The 21,292-nt window shown below is 45.6% G+C and overlaps 1 protein-coding gene across 1 annotated transcript in view; it reads right to left on the bottom strand.

The window, feature by feature from the left end:
- LOC139225681 (B-cell lymphoma/leukemia 11A-like) overlaps window positions 1–20,428 on the bottom strand; it is a 33,480-nt gene extending 13,052 nt beyond the window's left edge. The window contains exons 1-2 of the mRNA XM_070856510.1: window positions 20,015–20,428; window positions 16,838–17,230 (exon numbers count right to left, since the gene is read on the bottom strand). Of these exons, the coding sequence (XP_070712611.1) occupies window positions 16,838–17,230; window positions 20,015–20,069 (448 nt within the window). The 5' untranslated portion in view covers window positions 20,070–20,428. The remainder of the gene's footprint in view (window positions 1–16,837; window positions 17,231–20,014) is intronic.
- Between the last annotated feature and the right edge of the window lie 864 nt (window positions 20,429–21,292).

The following is a 21,292-nucleotide window of genomic DNA, read 5'->3' as shown; positions in this document are numbered from 1 at the left end:
CTGTGCACAGCCACACTGTCACTGGCATGTTAAAAATACAGCATGTGGACCCTTCAGCTTATTCTCCCTAGAGGTGTGTTAGGAACATGCATAGGTCCAAGCAGTAGCGAGCGTGATATTAATTAAGGTAGCCAACCTGTAGGTTCCTTTGTGCCCAGCTGTAGAGCATAAATCAGGCTTTTAACGAGGCTAGGGCCCTAAGATCTCAAACCGTGTTGGAATGCTACCTGCACAGCCATGCCAAAAATCTGTCTGGGTCTAGGGCTCCTATAGATCACTATGTTTATAAGGGGGGCTATAGCGACCTACCATGGGAGGGAAGGAGGGAGGGTGGAACAGAGAAGGAGGGTGGCAAAAGGGGGGCAAGAGCTATTTCTATTGGGTCATCAGGTTTAAGTAAACATGTGTGGTGTTGGCGTATAAGTGTGCATGCATGCATGTGTGCTCCACCACAACAAATTCTCTTGCTTTTATGAGGACTCTCTATAAGAAGCAAGGGTAACCAAGGAGAAATAATATGACAGATGGAGCTAATAAGAGACAGGGAGATAAAGACTTAAGACAGAGGAGGAAGACCGTAGTAACAGTTTGGTAGGTAGAACTTCGACAATAAACGACAATAAATTACTTCCTCTAAACATAGTTAATACATAAAAAAATACTAAAGTGAGCTTTTAGAATTTGGAGAGAGTCGATTTGATAAACGGGTTATGTGAAGAAAGCCTGTGTGCCTTTGGTGACAGAAGGATTTATTCACAGACAGCTGCAGGACAGGACATAACGCCTGTAAAGACTCACTGACTGGTTGGCTGACTGACTTGTTGAATGAGTCCACCTTCAAGCCATCGTTTTGGCACAGAAAGGGTCCATGAACTCTGTCATTCCACAACAGGCAGTGGCAAGACATACTTACACAAACCCACACACACATAGAACCAATGCACAGGCATGATGGAAATACACACACACTTACACTCACTATAACATATTGTGCGGCCACACAAAGGGCTCTGAAACTCTGCTCTAAATTGCTGAAGCAATGTGTTCGACTGTACTGTAGTTTATTGTCCTGTGCATTAAATGGTACAGCAGCACTTTTCAATGCAATGCCTACAACCCTGGACAGCCTACTAGCTAACGTATATAAATAAGTCAGTGTTGAAGAGTGGAAATTTGGATTAATGGCTGATCAGGGGATGGGTAGAGCTGGTTTCTCAGGCTGCTCTCTGCAGCACCACCTGAGATTTATGGGCCAGATGTTTGTGCCATTGCTTCTCTAACAGACTATAAAACTTCATTTACAGAGGGCAACAACAGAGTCTCAATGTAAAGCATCGCCAACATGCTAAAATATTGCTGTGCTAATGCAAATGTCCACTCAAAGTAATTTAAAAAATGTAATTAACAAACGGCTTTCATTAGGGGGAATGCTTGTGGCCCCTGCAGTTTCTCTCTTAATTCCTCTATTTTTCTCTCTGTCTGTCTCTCATGTCACTCGTACAATAACAGCTCTGACAGGAATGTTACTCCACTCCCTGCCAACATGAACTCAGGTTCTCAAGATCCGCCCTGTCAGTTTGAGAGGGGCTGACAACCTCTGACTGACGCAGAGGTTGCGGGGGCATCGACCCCGGTGGACTGCTTGTGTTGCATTCCGAGAAACGAACTCTGCATGTTTGCGCAAGGTCAAACCGTAAAAATCCTACATGTTCATTCCGTAAATGTCCAGCTGATATAGTTTAGGCCTACAGACAATCCCGGGAGGAGAATGTATTAGAGACGACTATCTCATGTACATTTGACATGGCCATATAGATGTATAAAGACATAAAAAGACATGTTTGCTCTTAAAACACATGGCCTTTATTGCTCTCGTCCGGTTTCATCACCTTTGCAGTCTACAGAGGGGGAGCTGATGAAAACAGGACTTAAGGGCAGTGAAAGAACAAGGATATTATCTGAAGAGGAAGGGCTGTAGTTGACGGGTGTCAAGAACGGCGTAAAAAGCTGTGGAGAGGAGAAGAAGGGAAAAACAAAAGAGTGGCAGACAGCTTTACACTGCAGCACCCCATTCTAGATTACATTAGTGGCAGCTGCTTCCTTTGTGTGGTTTTATGGCCTGGCCCCAAGAAAAAGCTGCTAAAATTTCATTTAATCTGCTGCAGAAACTCAAGTGTCTGTCAGCCACTCAAACAAGGGGGCCTAAAAGCACCATGCTCTCAGATAACGGAGGCAAAATAACGCTAATAATATCTCTCTCCGTGGCCATACAGGCAGACATTTTGTGTAACCAAAGAGGGCTCGCCTGTGCCGCCGGTGCATGGGAAACTGGCCCGCTCTCCCAGTGCAAGGGCAGGCCCTTAATGGCGGGTGAGGCAGCCAGACAACGTCCCCCTTCTTCCCTCCTTCTCTCCCTTTTTATCTCCACCTCCTGTTCATCCTTCCAAGTCATTAGCTTATGTTAATCACTAAAACTACCAAGAGTGACCCCCAATTTCATTTAGTATGCCACTATACTTAACAGCAGATGACAACGCAGCTGCTACAGCTGATTTATTAGAGTAAACTAATTGTATGACTGAGCCTATATTTTGCGTTAATTTGTATCAGTGATCCATATTCTCAGACTTTGATGCACACAGTGCGTGACGAAATAAAATCCCATCCTCATGCAATTTCTTTTTATTTTCAAATATATCCTTAACATGAACTCAAAATCTGTTTCTGCAAACACTCTCCCTCACTCATTTGCTCCTTTTCCTTTTTTCATCAGCTTTGTCTTACTGCATCATGTTCTCATACGCTTGGTAAGAACAATATGTTTATGCTAAAAACTCTGGGTGAAGGCTTGCCAAATTACTGTTGCCACAAGCATATGACTTTAAAATGGCCCAAAGTCTAACAGGATCTAAGTCATAATTAAACAAGCCACAAACACAATGAGCCTAGAAGTGGACATGCCAGCAGTGTCCTTTGAAAACAAATGCTATATCTCAACTGCCTACTCAATATCCTGCTGCTAAAGACTCACATATCCAAATGTAAACACAAAAAAGGACCCACAACATCTTACTGGCCATGTTAGCCTGACAAAAGGATGGAGCCTTGACAGCAGTGGTAACTGACAGAAAGCAGCAGTACAGGCAGCGGTTAGGGGCAGCTTCCTTCCTGGGCTTTGGGTTCACTAAGCGACATGTCCACATGCGTCCACATACATTTTATTCAGATAAACTGAGGAGAAAGGGGGGGGGGGGGGGGGGGGGGGGGGGGGGGGGGGGGGCATGGAAGAGAAGGGGCTATTTTTCTGTGTGATGGCACTGCTGTAGCTCAGGGCAAGAAGAGGAGGAAGAGGAGATGCAAGGGGCCCCTTTCCTTCAACCTCTCAGATAATAAGATGGCAGGAGTGAGGAGAACTGGGAGGATGGGGGAGAAAAGAGACAGGGAGGTGTCTGTCTGAACCAGATCTCTGCTCCCTCAGTCTGAACGGGGCAGATGACGAAAGTAAGCTAGTGACTCTTTATCCTGCAGGAGCAGGTCTCACTTGCATATTGCTCATCCTCTCAGGTTTGGCTTAGGCTTAAGAGACTGACACCAGTGTGTGACAATGAAGTGTGGCCACTACAAAAATGGCAGCACTTGTCAACTTCTCCTAATTTTGCAAGACAGGTATTTCTGCCTAATCAACATAATTCTTAGAATTATTGTAAACTTTTAAAGCTTTTTTTCTACTTGTTGAGCATTAGCAAAGTTTTTAGCAAAGAAAATACTTTGAGAGGCGGCAATTTACTACATAACATCTACACCTCTAGAAGCACAGGTGAGTCTGTGGCTAAGAGCGAATTACATCAGTTATCTTTAAAGAAATAGCTCATTTTGATATATTTCAGGAATTACACCTTGTCACTCTCTTGCCAAGAATTCTACAAAAACATTGATACCACTCTCATAAGTCGTCATGCTGAGCTAAGTCTGGATGTAACTTCATATTTAAAGTAAAGAAATCAATCTTCTCATCCAACTCTCGGCAAGTAGGCAAATAAGTATATTTCCCAAAATGTGGAACTATTTCTTTAACCTCCTATTTTCTTCTTCCAAAACTCATCAGTTTAATCTGAAAATGAGCTGATTTTAATCTGTATTGATCAGACGAGGCTCTAAAAAATAGTGCTTTGCACAATGTGCGTGTGCCAAAATATGCTAATGGCCATTCACCTTTACTTTCTCAACGTAAAAACAGTGTTTACAAAAGGCAACTAAGAGAAGAGAAAAGAAAGAAACAGAAAAATTCAAAGGAAAACAAACAGACGCACAAACGAGTGCTAATGAAGACATAGCAAGCTATAGAAATGGGGGGGAGAGCGAGAGAGTGGGCGATGGCAAATTAACCTTTTTAATTGGAGAGTAGTAGTCCTCTTTGGACCCTGCAGTTGGATCCAGAGTGCTGACAGATGATGAGAGGGAAATGGCAGGCCTATTACAGGCAATCTGGCCCTGCAACTTGGCAGACCACAGCAGAACCAGAGCCTGGGGAGAACAGGGCATGTCCAGCATGGAAAGCATTCCCTGCCAGACCGCTCGCTGGCAGAGAAGGGCTTGCCTCAATAAAGGTATAAATAGAGAATGGTTATCTTGGCACTTTGAACTATGGGGTAAAGGGCTGTCATAAGGGAGTCTGGTTTCTTGTCTGATAACAAAATACTACCTGGTCAAGGAAAAGGAGAAGGGCTTTGCTTTAATGAAAGAGAGAGAACCAGTCTGACAGGTATGTGAGAGGAGAAGGGCCAGGGAGGGAGGGATTGAGGGAGGTGTGGGGGTGAAGAAATGCACACTGAAATATTCACACACCATTTGGGTTGACTTTGTACTCATGCACACATTTTCAAACCCAATAACATCTGCCCGGTGTTCACCGAGGAGCCAGATGCAAGAGAAAGACATCAGAGAGGATAACTTCCTGTCCGTCTGTGGGTCTGGATGTGAGAGCCATGTTTATGTCTGGGGATACAAGGAAAACAAACATCAAGGTCAGAGAGGCTGGAGCCTGTCCAAGCGATAGATAGCCTCTTCTTAACAGGGCTGCAGGCCTGTTTTAACATGCGACCTCAGGGGGACGCCAGGCTTTAGACAGAACCCTTAGGCGGCATTTCAAATTCAATATCCGGGCGGCGAAACTCTCAGGGATATTTCCCAAGCCGATGACTTCTCACCTGACATATGAAAGACACTTGTAAGTTAACTATACTTTTATAACCATGTCAAAACAGGTCATTATTTCATCTAATTTCTTGTTCTCCACATTTGATCTGAAATGCAGCTTTCAGCAAATCAATCAAACGCCTTCTCAAGCCATGCTCTCTACAATAAACGACAAGTATCTCACTTATTGTCTCGCCGTCCAACAGACAGTTGATGTAAACCTAATCCTGACGCCCAGTCTTAAATGCTGACCCCATTAGCCAGACGTCCATGGGCATCTCTAGGTCATCACCACAGAGACAAAGAATCACCAACCCTCACCTCTGTTCTTCTCCTTCCTCCCTTCCCTATTGTCTGTCTGTGTGTCCACACCTTCTCTTCCTCTGTCTACCTCTATCTTTGTCCATCTGTCTTGCATTATGTATTTTAATGCATTTTTGAACAAGGCACAGGCAACATGGCAGACCACACAGGGTTGCTTTTAGTCACATGATGCAAAGCCATCCAAAGGATGCAACATGGAACTGTGGAAGTCCGTAAAGTCTCACACTCTTCACATTTATGTCCATGTGCACGCATACACACACACACACACACACACTCAGTGTCCCTCCATCAGCATCCTCCATCTTCATCTCATGCACACAAAGTCTTGCTTGCAAATTTCTCTCTCACTCTCTCCGTCTTTGTATCTGTCTCTGTCCATAAACACACACGTGCGCGCACACACACACACACACACACACACACACACACATACACAGCAGACACATGGCCGAAGAGAGCAGACTACCATCTGGGAGTAGTGGCCGGCTTTGTCTGGGGGGGGTGAAAGCGCCAGCACGACCCCCCTTCAACACATAAACCACACACACCACCCTTGCAACGGCCCCCATCGCCCTCCCCATCCAACTGCTCTAAGTGTGAGAGCTCTTCTCATACAATCTGCACATATACATATGCAAATTTGCAGGGGGGCATTATAAAAACAGCCATCATCACACACACACACACACACACACACACACAAGCGAGATATTTAGTTGGCTTCGGCTCCAAAGTAGCCACGCAAGAGTTTTGGAAAAGAAAACGTGTTTCTGAGAAATAGAGCAAGAGCTGGAAGGCTGGAAGAAAAGGGCAAATAGAAAGGAGAAGATGAAAAGAAGAACCTTCTTTATAAATAACAAATTAATGTGAACATGTGTGAAATACATGCAAATGGGATTGCATGCATTTACATGGGGGCACACATAAACACATGCACACACCGACACACAAACATACATTATCCGTGTTTGCCCTGCAGCATGCATGTGATGAATTCACACATAAAAACTCGCTCCATCAATTGAGACAAGACGCATCACATGAGGGTCAGATGGTCCCACAAACAATAATCATGATGAGGCTGGGTATTGTGTGAAAGAGTAGCGGTATGATACCAAAACATACCTAGTTAATGCTCAATGCTTTTATATTAAATTTAAAAAAAAACTTAGCTTAAAATTGCTTCATTTTTATCAGTAAATATCAGTTCAAAGAATAAATAAACAAACCCAGAAGTCTGACCAAGCATTTGATGCCAATTTGTGATATTTTGACACGTTTTGAATGTACAATTTAAAAATGGTGCCTATACATTAAGCACACATTTACATTCATAGATGTAAACTTCAAAGAATCAATAGAAATGAATATTATGAAGACGTTCAACACTAGACAAATCAACTTCTCCATAGCTGCACATGAACTTGAAGTCTTTTGTCTCGTGTTCATTTGTCATAATCAAAGACCACAGGGCGCTGAGTGAGGACAGAAAAAGAGAGTGAGAGAGAGAAAGAGAACGACACCTGCAAGGCTAGCTGGAAAGCTGACACCTAAACCACTTCTTCTCTTACATAAACCTCATCAGCACTTCACACACAAGTTTCACACTTTTCACCAAGTCACTTTTCTCACCTCGGCAGCTCACAGTCACTTTAGTTTTAGTCATGATCACGTTTTTTCCCTGTTACTCGATATAGTAGCGTGTGCATGTCCAAAGCTGTAAGCACTAAAATCAATCACAGAAACAATTTATTCAAAATGACAGACAATTGATAGCTGTAGCCTGAGTGAGGACTCAAATTAAAAATTTCTACAATCCTGCCGTGATGAACTCTCAAATTCCTTAGATGTTCTTGATGTGACAGAGCCTTCTGATCTGCCATCTCGAGGCAGGGTTTGTGTGTGAGCTGAAAGCATTTGAAGTGGTGAAAAGCCTGCTCTCGAAACTCAAGGGACACATCCGAGTCGTAATTAGGAGAGGAGCTGCGTCCATATTTTATGGCGTACACAGACACAAACGTGTTCACAGGCATGATTTCCATTACTGGCACATATGTACATATGTGAGATATGGATCCATGGGTATATTCATACATGAAAAGCTGACACAGATAGAAAGTTCCGGACCCACACAGCACAACAGTCCATTATGTAAATCTTCTATATCAAATTCTCTCCCCCAGTTTTCACCACTCTCATGTTTGCTGTAATGTTTTCTGTACACAATGGCAGTGGCGGTGTTAAGCTCATGTTGCCCCATCAAGAGGAGAGCACCAACAACAACCAAACACTTTCCCCTCCTCTTCCCACCCTGTTTACGACCGGATCCGTTCGTGTCTCACTTTGTTCCCACGCTCCCTCGCTTCTTTTTTCTCTCCTCTCTGCATTGTCCTGTGCCCTCAGGTTAGAGGTTCTCTCTGTTTCCTCCTCTGCAGCCTGGAAAACGGAGGAGGAGGACGAGAGGAGGCGAGCTGGAGAGAGAGAAGAGAAAAGAGGGAGAGAGAGGAGGGCCAAGCGACGAGGCCTGTCCGTCTGCCTCCTCGGGCCTGGCTGGCTAACCGGTCTGAACTGGTTCTGACATAGGTGAACCAGAGACGTGTCCTCTTTCCCCTCTGGATAAAAACGAACCACGGTGGCATTCCATCCACAGTCAGCAGGTACCAGGGAAGTGTGCATCCATGTGTGTGTCTTTATGTGCATGTGTGTGCGCCTGTCTCCCAAGACCTTTGAGGCCTGGACCATTGCCAAGTTCATCTGTTAATGGACAGCTACTAGGAGAGCTGCCCCATCCCCCTCTTTCCCTCCTCTCTGTCTCTCCAGCAGCCATGCCTGCTCACGACCCCCCCTTAACCTCCCCAACCCCCAGCCAGGCCTGCCCAGATACAGGCCCTCACTCTCCCTCTCCCTCCTCCTCCACTCCCTTTCTTTCCTTGCCCTGAAAGCTATATCATTCCCTTTCTCCTCCTCCTCCGTCTCCTCCTCCTCCTCCTCCTCCTCCTCACTGCACCCCAACACTCTGTGCTTCTCCTATTCAAGATAAACAGAGTGCTTCAAGTTCAGGGGACACCCTGGGACCCTTTAACAAAGCCATCTATCATGCTGTCTGCCTGAGACTCCTTTGGCCATAGAGGGCTATGTTGCTGCTGCTGCCGCTGCTGCTATGTCTCTCTCTCTCAATCTGTATGTGCATGTGTGAGTGTGAACATACTCAGGCTGGACATAGACCAGCCCGCAAGCCTGCTAACCCTGACACACTACTTGCTCTAGTTGAACCCAATCTGGACAATTTCCCAATTGTGTTCGTGGCCACTCCTGGCCCTTCCAAGACCAGAGCAAAGACAGACCCCTCCTCTGCTAATCCCCCCCCCCCCCCCCCCCTCTCCTGTTAAAACGGGACAAACTCACGACATGAGGACATATCATAGAGCGAAGAACAGCATGCACGCGTAGGCCACTTTCTCTCTACACCTCGGAGAGGGACTCCGCTGACCCCTCTCCGATTCCCCTGAAGTCAAACTGCGGGACGATTAACCAAACTGTCAACAGCTTAATAGTCTGGGAATAAGAGACTGACAGTGGGCCTAGGAGCGGTGTGTAAACACCACTGAGATTATGAATGGTACACAAGAGAGAGAGAGAGAAAGAGAGACAGAGAGAGAGAAGCCCCTTTCATATATGGCTCCTGCAACATTTATGGGTTCAAGCTTTTTTTCGGCATTCATGCACAGGTCTACTATATGGAAATATTCTGTGGCAGGTGTTTTCCCAGGTGATGTAGTACTCCATGCATTATTTCCTGCTCATTACAGGTGGCAGCAATGTTGAAACAGCAGCGAGTAGGAAAATAAGGACACCGCAGAAGAAGAGCATGGGGCATTGTCACACAGGCCGACTTCTGAGTTTAAAACTTAGAATCACTTTCCAGTTTTTTTATGCACAGCTAGCCGAAATAAATGCATTCTAATAAAGCGGCCCTGCTATAAATCCTACCTTCGTTAAGGCTACATTGTTCTGTGGTCATTTTGGAGGTTTTAGTTTGTGGTGCATACTCTTACAAAGAGTTTATCTGCCCACTTTATATTAATGAGGCTACACAACGTTGCTTATTTTGCAATTAAATGACGATAAATAGCATTCTAGGGACCACAATACTTCCTTCTATGGTATGTGGAGATAATACGGTTATATATTGTGGCACTACAAGCTCATTCCTGCCATAGGAGAATGACTAGCACTCGCGTCATGGTCACACTAGCACTCAGGTGCATTTTCCATCCCTCCTCTTCCCTCCTCCACTCCCTTTCTTCCTCCTCTTTCTGCTTGTCCTCATGTCTCTCCACGGCACACAACAGCTCCAAAAGCCCAGCAGCTGCTCACCACTCCAGCCTGCTGGAGAGGGGGACCGGCCTGCCAGTTTTAGAGCGCTAAATTATCCATTAGATGTTATCAAGTTGTAGCAGGGCGATGCCATTCTGCTAGGAGCCATCAATCTTTCATAAGTCCTAGGCACGGCGTGCATTGGGATGCACCACCAGAACCTCTCCACCGCTCCCAGCACACCACCCCAACCCATCACCGAACTGCACGCAAACTTGGACATGTACACACAGTCAGGGGGACATGGTCAACAGATACACATGCTGACATTAATGCAGCCAGGTACACGCTCTTGCACTCAAGCTTTGCAGAAACAAGCTTGTTTAGAGAACATCCAGTTCTACATTTCTTGCTTTGTGTCTTTCATCCCCCTCTAGGTCGTCCCGCTTTTTCGCTAAACAAAACTAACATTTTGAGCCAAGCATCAAAATTTACGCTGCCTAATCCGTGTTTCACTACCCCTCACACCACTTTCAGTGCACACTCTTCCTTTTTTCCTCTGCTCCTCATCTCTCCCTCCCTCCCTCTGCTTCTTGCCGTGGCCTGGCAGGCAGGCAGGGCAGACATGTTCAGAATGCACTCCGGTAATGGGCTAATCAAAAATGCAAAACAATTGGCAATTACCGCGCGGGGCCCTAATGGTCATTAGAATTTACAACAAGGTAATGAACTGAGAGTCAGCTCAGTCCATGCATATTCATAAAGCAATCAGGCCTTTGAAGATTAAAGAAGCGCTTCAAATTTAAATGAGGGCGCCAGCATGTTATCAGTGAGATTCAGCCTGCAAAAGTAAAGGGTGCCTGGGACAGGAGTGTGCATTTATGAGTGTGTATATATGTGTGTGTCTGTTTGTGATGAGGGTTGGGGGGTCAGTTTGGTATGGGGGATGGAGTAGAGGTGTAAGTATGTGCGTGTGTGTGTGTGTGTGTGTGTATGCATCCTTGCATAAATGATGACGGTGTGTGTCGTTCTCATTGGTGTGCCAACTCGTGCCTGCATGCTTCTGTGTAAGGCACTACACTACACCAGTACTACCATATAGCCTAAAGTGGTTCTAATAACCAAATTAACACTCTCGTAAAATGAATGAGGCCCCTATCATCTGATCAATGTTTAAAAGACGAGGGATTTGATTCAAGATCAAATGTACAGTTAACTTGAGCTATTAGGAGGCAATGAGCTTAGGAATACAAAACCCTCAGGGGAACACAGCAACCTATTAGTATACATTTATGAAAAAGCGCAGCAGCAGACACGGTTTGCATGCGCATGTACATGCTAAAGCACTCTAAGACTTTTACCCACACATACGGAGAGCTGTGAATTTTCACAAGTGTAATGTCAGACACTGGGGGCCTCTCCGTCCTGTATCTCTATGGCTGAGATAAGGCTGGCGAGACACAGCTGTAGACGACCACCCACCCACATACAAAAGGTACAAACAGCCTCGCACACACCCATAGACAGGCACAGTCTGACAGGCCAGCCCCATTGCCTGGACCTGCAGCGGGACAGATAGTGGAGGAAGAAACACTCGAGAGGCAGATAGTGACCACGATCAGTGGGTTCAGACTAACATGACGTCCTCGTCACTGTGACTCTCCCATGGCCTCAGCATTATCACCACGGGTGTGAAGACAAAGCAATGGTTCTTCAGTAACACAGCACTTTAAACACTACAGTCACAATAGGACCAGCTGAGGTTGAGCTGACATATTAAATAGTGATACGGGATGTGACCCACAATAATAAAAATCGGGATCATAAACTTAAAGGGAAAAGGATACATTTTTTTAGAAAAAATTAAAAAGATGATTTTCTTATTAAAATCTCTGCTCTCACTCTAACCTTAACCAACCTGCCTACTTCCTAAAATATCCACCACTTCCTGAGCTACAGCTGTATCAAAGACACTTTTTCTTCTCTGTTTCTGTTCTGTCTAAAAATAAAGTCATTAACCTGCAGGTGGTGAAGCCGGCGGTTGGCGTGACAGGCCCTGACGCTGTCAGATGACCCCTGACCCCGTGATGTGACTGCCTGCCATGCTATTGACAGGACAGCGGCAGGACACGCTTATTTCTGAGCATACTTTTTCATCCTGCGTGACGCGGCTGTGGACAAACAAGGTTGTTTCTGTCGTATAGCTTCGTTTGACAGTAGGTAGAGGGGATAGAAAGAGGTGTGTGTGTGTGTGTGTGTGTGTGTGTGTGTGTGTGTGTGTCCATTGGCTTGAGAACGAGCTCTAGAGTGAATGTTGGAAGCCTTTAAGAGGTGCAGACATGCTAATATAGCCAAAACTTTTCAGTCCCTCGAGACAAACTGCAGGAGCGATGCGTGGAGAGAGAGAACGAGTGAAAGAGGGAGAGAAAGAGATAGAGAGACAGAGAGGAAGAGAAAGGAGAGAGAAAGAAAAAGGCAGAGAGAGGGAAAGCGGGAGGGGGCTGAAATAAGTATCATATGTTTCTGACAGATCTCATCAGCTCACAACACATCACGGGGCCTCTGCCACAGCAAATTTATTACAGACAAAGCACAGGTTCACAGGAGGGGGTTTACACTGTCCATGTGTGTGTGTGCGCTGTGTGTGTGTGTCTGTAAAGAGGGGTGAGGGTGGGGGTGGCATTGTTGTGTTCATTAAACAGGTGTGTGTGTCTGTGTACATTTGTGGGTGGGTGAGTGGGTGGATGCATACATTTGTGTGTGCCTCTTTATGTGTGTATGTGTGCATGTTTGTGTGTGTCTGTGTGTGAGCATGCATACTTGAACTAGCCTCCACCTGAATGGCCTGAGGCTGTGGTACCAGGGTTGTTAGAAGACAAACAGAGACACAGGAAGCCCAAGCCAGGGGCCCTGAGGACAGCACACACACACACACACACACACACACACACACCTACCCTTAAGTACACACACACTCCCGCTGTCAGTCACACACATAACAACCACCTCACCATAAGTCCTGCTTCCTAAACCCACAAAAGATTGCTTTAGCACACAGATACACCTCCTCTGCCTCCCTCTTACACATGCACACACACACATTTAGGCCCAGCCCGTCCCTCAGGCTCAGCGCTATGTGCCAAGTCTGGCCTGGCATGGTCCACAGAGGGGTGTCCTCAGGCGAGCCTTGCCAAGTCAAAGACCCTTTCATGTTCAGCCTGCACGCCCAGAGTAGTAAAAGCTTTAACAAACAGCCCGACACACACACACACACACACACACACACACACACACACACACTCTTCTCTGTCTCACACACACACACGGAAAGCTATAAACAGTTTAAGTGGTCAAAACCGCACTCATACACACAAACACATGCACACGTATGCACATACATTAGTTTAACACCGCATCCACACTCGAGATGTAAACATCCACTACACTTCAGCACTTGCAGCCAAGGCCACTAACACTCAATTCAGCAACAAAGGCTGACAAATCTCTGCCGACAACATTTGTGGTTGTTATTGGAGGTTGGCTTCGGAATACAAAAATGTCCTCTATGAAAAATTCATCCTAAAAACCATTCATGTTCGCCTTCATTAAAACTTAGTGAAGCCCACATCCAAAAACACGACTGACTCTATCGGAGCCCAGAACGACTGTAGGATCAAATTAGAGTCAGTTTTTACAGACAATGGAGCGCTTATGGTGAAAATATTAGCTGGTGTCCAATAATTACAATAGCGTGCATTGTGCCTTTTCAGTATCAATTAAAGTGATCACCAAAACAATGGCACACACCGCATGTGAGCTTGCGAAGCAACCCATACACTCGCACATACACACTGTGGACACATGAAAAAAGATATCACTACCAAGAAGCCTCTCGCCCCCCACCACTCACACTCACACACACACACACTTTCTCTGCACTGCCCAGCCCCCCTGTTCTGCCTGTCTGATACCCAGTGTGTATATATGTGCTTATGAGGGTAAGGGGGGGGTGGTTTGCAGAAAGGTGGCACAGTGCCAATACAGACCCTGCTAAATACCTTTGTCTCCACAACACACAGGGACAAACAGGACAGGCAGGCCGCTGCGGGAAGACGCACTACAACCACAGAGAGGTGTTACAAGAAATACCTCTCCGTCGTAAGAATGTTTTCCTCCTCATATAGAAAAAGGGGGAAAGGTGGCTGCTATAATTAACTCAGTATCGATTCAGAGTCCAGGTTACAATGGAGGCAGCGCGCTGGAAAGAGGAAGAAGTGTGAGATGGTGGTCGATTTGAGCGGCTACAATGGCCTCATTATCACACATGGCTACACTGGCGAGAATGCAAGAGGTGCTAATGCTGGGGTGGATAAATACAGGCCACGGTAATGTAGCAATACGAGCGCGAGACTGTAGTACCACACATAAAATGTAGTGAAGAGAAATGATTTGTAAAAATACTAATTATAGTATATAGGACATGATAGAGCTTTAATACAGCAGTGCGACTGTGCATCCTAAATCATAACAATGAACAGCATCTTGCTCCAATTACTTAGTGTAGGAAGACCAAACAATCATTTACTGCACTGATAACAACCACATTTATGTTATTGTTATTGTAAATAAAAAGCATGAATCCACTTCACCACTATGCCTGTTGAAAAGTGACTATATCCTATGTAATAAATTCAGTTTTACACCACTCTGCGGTCACATAGTTTGTGTGAGAAACCGTCATCTGCTCTCTTTCTGGGCCATCCATAATCTGGAGACAAGCTACGGTGTCCCTATGCATATCTTAAATTGTTTATCATGCAAATGATGGCACGCAGGCTGCTCTGCCCTCTTCTAACGGCCCAGAGCTCCAGACTGCAGACCCCAGCCCCAGCTGCAGCCATGAGCCTCCCAGACGGCCTCAGCTGCCCCAAAGACCGAGAGGCACGGCTTCATCTCCAGCTCTGGGTGCATTACAGACAACTGCCCCCACCTCCCCCACCTCCAAGTTCAACCATCCTGGGTGTCAGCTCCTTCCGTCCTGCGGCTTCTTCCCTAAACCTAGCCAAAGCTCTTGCCCATATAAGCTGCCGTCCATACAGAAATCCATCAAGAGGGAGGGTGGGGAGCAGAGGGCTCACGTTCGTTTGGGGGTATGCAATGCAGCAGATATGGTAAATCTTTAAGGGTGTAATACACTGTAATACACAACATGTAATACACCCCCCTGGGAGAAACTGGACATCAAGCCAATGTGGCAGCAATACAGTGTTTAGGGACAATACTGTGTGTATGGAGATGCCTCATCTCAGTGTCAGCCTCTAACTGAGTAGGGTGAGAGAACATGGCAGTTAGCATATGGGGTAAAAGGTGGCGTACTGGCACTGCCAGGCTGGATCCATCAATCTTGAGCATAGAAAACAAAGGTGGGGGAGGCTGGCTTTTATGCATATGTGACTGATGTGCGGTGTGCGGGTTTTTGTTTTACCCAAAATGTAGCAGGTTTATGCTTTTCCTGATCTGAAATCTTGGCCTCACACGATCGTGTTTTCTTTCTCTTATGTTTTGTACAAAAACAATATTATATCAGGTTTACAACACAAATTAGAGGATGTGTCAGAACAGGACAAGAACTCACACAAACAACCAAATTAATCTATTCCTTACAACAAAGCCTGACTGCTACACAAAGCCAAGAGACATATAAAGGCCTATAAATAAAGCTCTGCTCACAATGCTAGTGACCTTATGATATCATGTGAACTCCTCTGCATGATGATCTAAATGAGCAAAGAAAAGCATGTTCGAACAGCTGACAAGGCCAAGAGGCATGTTGGATGTGTGTGTGTGAGGATTCGCGCGTGTGTGTGTGTGTGTGTGTATGCGCGCGCACAGGGCAGATGTTTAACAAAATGCACACTAATGAACAGAGGTCATTCTGTATGACAGTGGGCGGACTAGCTAACAACAGATAACAGTAGACCCTTTACAATGCCATCTGCAAAGCTGCAGCGCAGACTAATACAGTACAGTAGTGCACGTTATTGAGCACTACTCTCCGTGCATTTAGCCTGAATTGGCTTCAAATTAAATCACAACGGCGCAGACAATCAGTCCAATCTGGCACACGATATCGCATCTGTTAACAGAAATGAATAAACATTTAAACGGGCCGGTCAAAATCAAGCCCCACTCTGTATGACCAGTCATAAGGGACCCACGCTTGTTTGCACAGCGACTCGTGTTTTCACTACAGCCTCATTTAGCCCCGGTGGACAAACAACAAACCAGCCGCCTTAAGAAGTCCTTAATTACTCAAATCAAGAAACACTGACAATTAGTGGCTGTGGGGTTCCTCAAATAAACGCTTCTTCCTTGACAGTTCAGCATAATTACATTCTTTTCTATCTCTTTTTAATTTTAGCATCAGAGTGAGCCTTCACAGGCGCATATTTGAGGGTAGGAGAGATATGGCAGCGTAATAAGCCAGGGAGGGATACAGATACATCTCTCAGCACCACATGAGAGAGAACGTGGAGGCCACAGGATCTGAGCACATCTGTGATGCAGCGACAAACCGATAGAAATCCATCTTCTCTCTCTCTCTCTCTCTCTCTCTCTCTTTCTCTTTCATAATCTGTTTCTTTGTCTTTCTTTGCCGCTGTGTGTCTTTTTTCACTATCTTGAAATGTTTCCCTGTCTCGCAATCGTTTTCAGGGCTGCTAGTCTTCTCATGGGTTCATGGCTCAGCTGAGGGAAGCTCTCAGCTCTGAAATGCAGCTCACATATTTCACACTCTGGTTATGCAGATTGGATACATCCCTACTACCGGAAGCATCTGAGAAAGCATTTGTTTCCTTTTGAAATAAACTCTCTATGAACCTCGGAAAGCGTGACCCACCACACACCTTTAGGCTTTACAAACTCACTTCCCACATTCTTTTCTTGCTCATTTGTTTACACTTGCGTGGCAGCCATTTTAAGCTCCCACTGTGTTTACCTGTGATATTCTCCTGCTTGGGGATTATTCCTTGCAAGGGTGCAGATAAACAATCCTCATCCTGCGGCGACACCTGAACAGCCACCTCCACGGGGTGATACGCCCTCCGCGGGTGCTGATGGTGGGTCCGCGAGTGTGAGGAGGATGTGGAGAGGGGCGAGGCAAGCGGGGAGGAGGGCGGCCTGTCCAGAGGTTTGTCCGTACAGAGGCTACCGTGGCACTGCCTCCGTTTGTGTTCAATGAACAGCAGGATGTCTGCCAGGGGGAAGCGGGAGTGGCACTGGCCGCAGGTCAGCAGGTCCTGGTCCCCTTTGAGGGGCTCACCCTGAGCCACTCCCAGCCTGGGGGAGTCCTGAGAGTCTTCTTCTGGTAAAACACCTGACAGCGGCTCAGCTGGACGGACAGACAAGAAAGAGGATTGTGAGATATAGTTCAGTGAGATGTAGTGATTCTGTAAACAAATGTGGCAGGAGAGGCAATGGAAAAGCACATTACTGAGTCTCACACTGCTACAATATATACAGACATGTACAGGAATAAGGTCAGGTTGTAAAATGTGTAGAAAATTATTTTTAGAAAGAAAGAAAGAAAGAAAGAAAGAGCACACAGACTACTTCGATAAGGACTGACATGTTCAGCTTGCAGGCAGCAGCCAAACGATTAAGTTGCTTGACCCTCTTTATTGTGCTGCCAATCTCGCTTTTTTAATGAACCTAACACCTCTGAGAATCAAAAAATAGATTCTAATTTGAGTTCAAGATGATTGGACCCCATTTCGTTAAAAGTGCTGGGATCTCGTGAACCAAGGTTAGACATTGAGGGGTTGGATGTGGAGTAGGTCCCTGAAGTACCGACAGAGAGGGAGAGAGGAGAGAGAAGAGAGGAGAGCGAGAGAGAGAGAGAGAGAGAGAGAGAGAGCATTTTAAAAGAAGTAATCTAGCCACACGGTAAACGACATTGGGCGCCCCGACTGGGATGTTGAGATAAGATGTGATGAATTCTTGCCGCCGGTTCAGCCTTTAATTCCATGTCGGGTCAGACGAGAGGGTGGTGAGGGACTATGCAAGATAGGCCCTGTTACCTGTATGTTCTACTGCATTAAAGATGAGGGAATTTGCCCCTATTTTAGTGGAGCTTATCTTAACCAACTTATGCCATGGACATCGGCAAGGTGTGTGAGGCTGGGCTAGGTGGAAAGATTTTCTTCAAAACCAAATAATCTCATTTTGATGCCACGCAAGAGTGATGTGAATAACTTTGAAAACTAAAATATAATCCTTCTTTCAGGCATCTGACTGCGCCAGAATTTAAAGTAGTTTAGGCCAGTGTTTCCCACTGGGCTACAGGAGTAGGTCTGTTCCACTATCAGGAAAATCATTAGGCCTCTTCCTTTGCTATTTTAGGCTGTTATGACTCCCTGTTACAACAGAGGATCAATGATTTAATTTCAACTCAATCACTTAATTTTTTTTTTTTTAAAAAGCATAAGGGCAAATATATATATTTCATCGTCAAATGGAATAAAACACAAATAAATGTATGAAGCATGTTGGTGAATTTCCTCTCTGGCTGTATAAATCTGTAATTAAGTGTCCATTTGCTACATGACAGCTCACCATGGGCTGCAAAGCAAATTTATGCAAAGTGTGTAAACATTTTGTGTGTTCAAAAATCTCTAATATGAATAGATGAAAACATACTTATTCTGTCAAATTAAATGTTACTGAACTCTGGCTCTGTGCCAAAAATAGAAAGTTTACAGGCTAAATGAAATCACTGAAAGTGGAAGAACCGTTTTTAGTTGGGGTTTTTTTTTTTTTAGGCTGAATTGTTCCATGCAAACAGGCCTCTAACAGCTTGTCTGCATTCTCTTTGAATATTTTACGTCCCCCCCCACCCCCCACCCCCGCCCCCCGTCCTTTAGAAACCACACATGAGCATTTCAAGGAACATAAAATATATATATGCAATCACTTATTTCTGCTAAAACATCCTCTGCGTGCGCCTGGTCCAGCAGCACAGGGATAAAAGTGGATCAAGTTCAAGTTCATAAGTGGCCTACAGGACTACGATCATATTGCGCCCCCCACTGACAAACCTTTTGACAATTATCCCACAAATGAAGGCATACATGTTGCGAGAGCATAATTGGCTCCGAACGAAATGGGAGCAGCATGCAGTGACGCTTTTATGCCAAAAATGACCAAGAACAAAAGAAATACATGGGCTCCAAATCGCCATTGAAAACTTAAATTATAACAATCTGTGGCTGTGAGGAAGCCTCCGCAGTCACTGGCCTGCGTGAGAATGTATTGATAAAGCACTTATCAGGCGGGCAGTGGGGAATTATTCCCCTGCAAACATGGAAGCATATGGTGAAAACCCAATCATGCAATCTCAATTAATGCCCTGCAATTTTATCACACGCGCGCGTAAAGCGACTTTCCTGCCCTCCTCTCCCGTGTAGTTGGAAAAACATCACCGGTCGTGAGAGACTCCAGCGGATTTATACACAACCAATATGCCGATTAGTGACACCAGATAACGCTGGCTAACGCATTAAAGACACTGGATTTAAAGGAATGAGGAATCTGTGGCACGGAAACTATATTCCTCCCTGATAGGCGCGCACGAGGTCTGTGCGCTGTGGACAAGTGGTCATGTAAACACCACTTCCCTGTGTCCAAAGCAGCTCAAGCCTCTGCAAATACGTCCTAACAACGACAAAAAAGAAGCGTGTGTCGTTGTGGCCAAACAGCTTTTACGCGCCGCACCTGAAAACTTGTGAGCAGCGAACGGCAGCGGCAGCGAGCCTGGGCTGCCTTCATATAGCCAAAGGTCTCTGGCCATAAAGCCCGTGCATGCCCTTTAATGGCGAAAGAAACCTTGAAGGCTGCGTTATACAACACGGTGACCAACACAAGTTGAAGCTCTGTGTCACGTTGTTTCAAAACTTCCACCAGGTGATCCCACAATCAATATCAAATAACCTGCAGTCTTTGATACGTTTGTAATTTCACTCAGGACAGCGGAGGGTCCGTACGTGGCCGTATCCTACCTATTAATATTCCCACCCCCCAAGGAAGTTGCCCTACGCGGGGAAAGAAGACAAGAGGCGGCTCGTTGAGAGGGACGAGCAGCTGAATTAAGTCAAAAATGCGGTTCATGTCCACTTACGCGAAAACTCCCGTTTGCTCAAGTGCTGGGGTTTGCCTTGCTTGCGGCGAGACATGTTGGTTTAGTGGCGGCTTTTCAGCTGAGTTCACATTGGGAAATCCGTTCCTACAAGGTAGACTCCAAATGAAATATCTTCATTGATGCGTCTGACATCCAAATAGCAAAAAAAAAAAAAAAAGAGAAACCATAAAAAAAAAAAAAAAAAGGAGCTGCGGATCATACAGAGGGTGAGTCGCGGCGCGCTGCGGGCTGTGCGGACCTCCTCATGACTTTTTCGCGAAGAGAGAGTGATGGGGGTACGGCGGAGCCCCCCTGAGCTGCAAGTTCAAGTGCGGACGTGACGTTCCTGCGAACTTGAACGTCAGGAGATGGACGGACTGAGACATAGAAAACATGGGCAGGGCGAAGCCGGCCAGTGGGAGGGGGACAGGCCATAATAAAAACCAATGGACACTCATGATGGACTACCTATGGAAAAAGGAGGGGTGTGAAGGGGGGTGAGGGAGGGGGGGAGAGGAGAGACCCCGAAGACACCAATGGACAGAGGGGGATCAAGGGGGCTGGGCTAGAGAGAGAAAGAGAGAGAGAGAGAGAGAGAGAGAGAGGACTTGAGTTATCCAGGGAAGTGGAGGAGCGGTGCAAAGTGCACGAAGCAAAGAGCGTAACAATGTAACAGCTTTACTGCTCCATTCATATCAATTAGAGTTTATTTTCAGGCTGCTATGAATATGCATTGATTATGTAAATTCACACTGTAGACCGGAGATTGTGTTTTTACACGAGCTTAGGATAATGTGTTATTATAATCATTAATCAAAGTACGTTTTGTGTTGTTGCCAAGGCAGGAGGAGATAATGTCATTTGTATTTTCCACTTTTTATTAAATGTGTTTCATAAAAGCTTTAAAGCTTTCTATAAGGGAGAGCTGTTTGGGGCACAAAGTGGATTCTTACTTTGGTTTTCGTCCAGCTTCTGGAGAGGGCACCACAATGCAAAGTGTTATTAATACGATGTAAAACGATCCGGCTGGCGGACTTCTATTAAAGCAGAACAAGAAGGCGGGGAAAAAAGACTTTTAGCCTGCATTTAGAACCAAGTGTCCTTTTTTTTTATTTCTAGACTACAACATTCCTTGCTGGGATATTATTAATCAGCGTGTTACAGGCGTTAAATGTATTAAATCTATTGTCTACGCACCTGAGTCTGTGTTCAAGAACTCTGCGGTGAAAAGGTGATTTGTGTTCTCAGCTTATCTTTGTGTTTTCATCCGGCAGCTTG

This window comes from Pempheris klunzingeri, chromosome 3 (genome assembly GCF_042242105.1).
Source record: "Pempheris klunzingeri isolate RE-2024b chromosome 3, fPemKlu1.hap1, whole genome shotgun sequence".
Taxonomy (NCBI): Eukaryota; Metazoa; Chordata; class Actinopteri; order Acropomatiformes; family Pempheridae; genus Pempheris; species Pempheris klunzingeri.
Note: the sequence above shows the minus strand (reverse complement) of the source record. Positions and strands in the feature narration are given on the sequence as shown.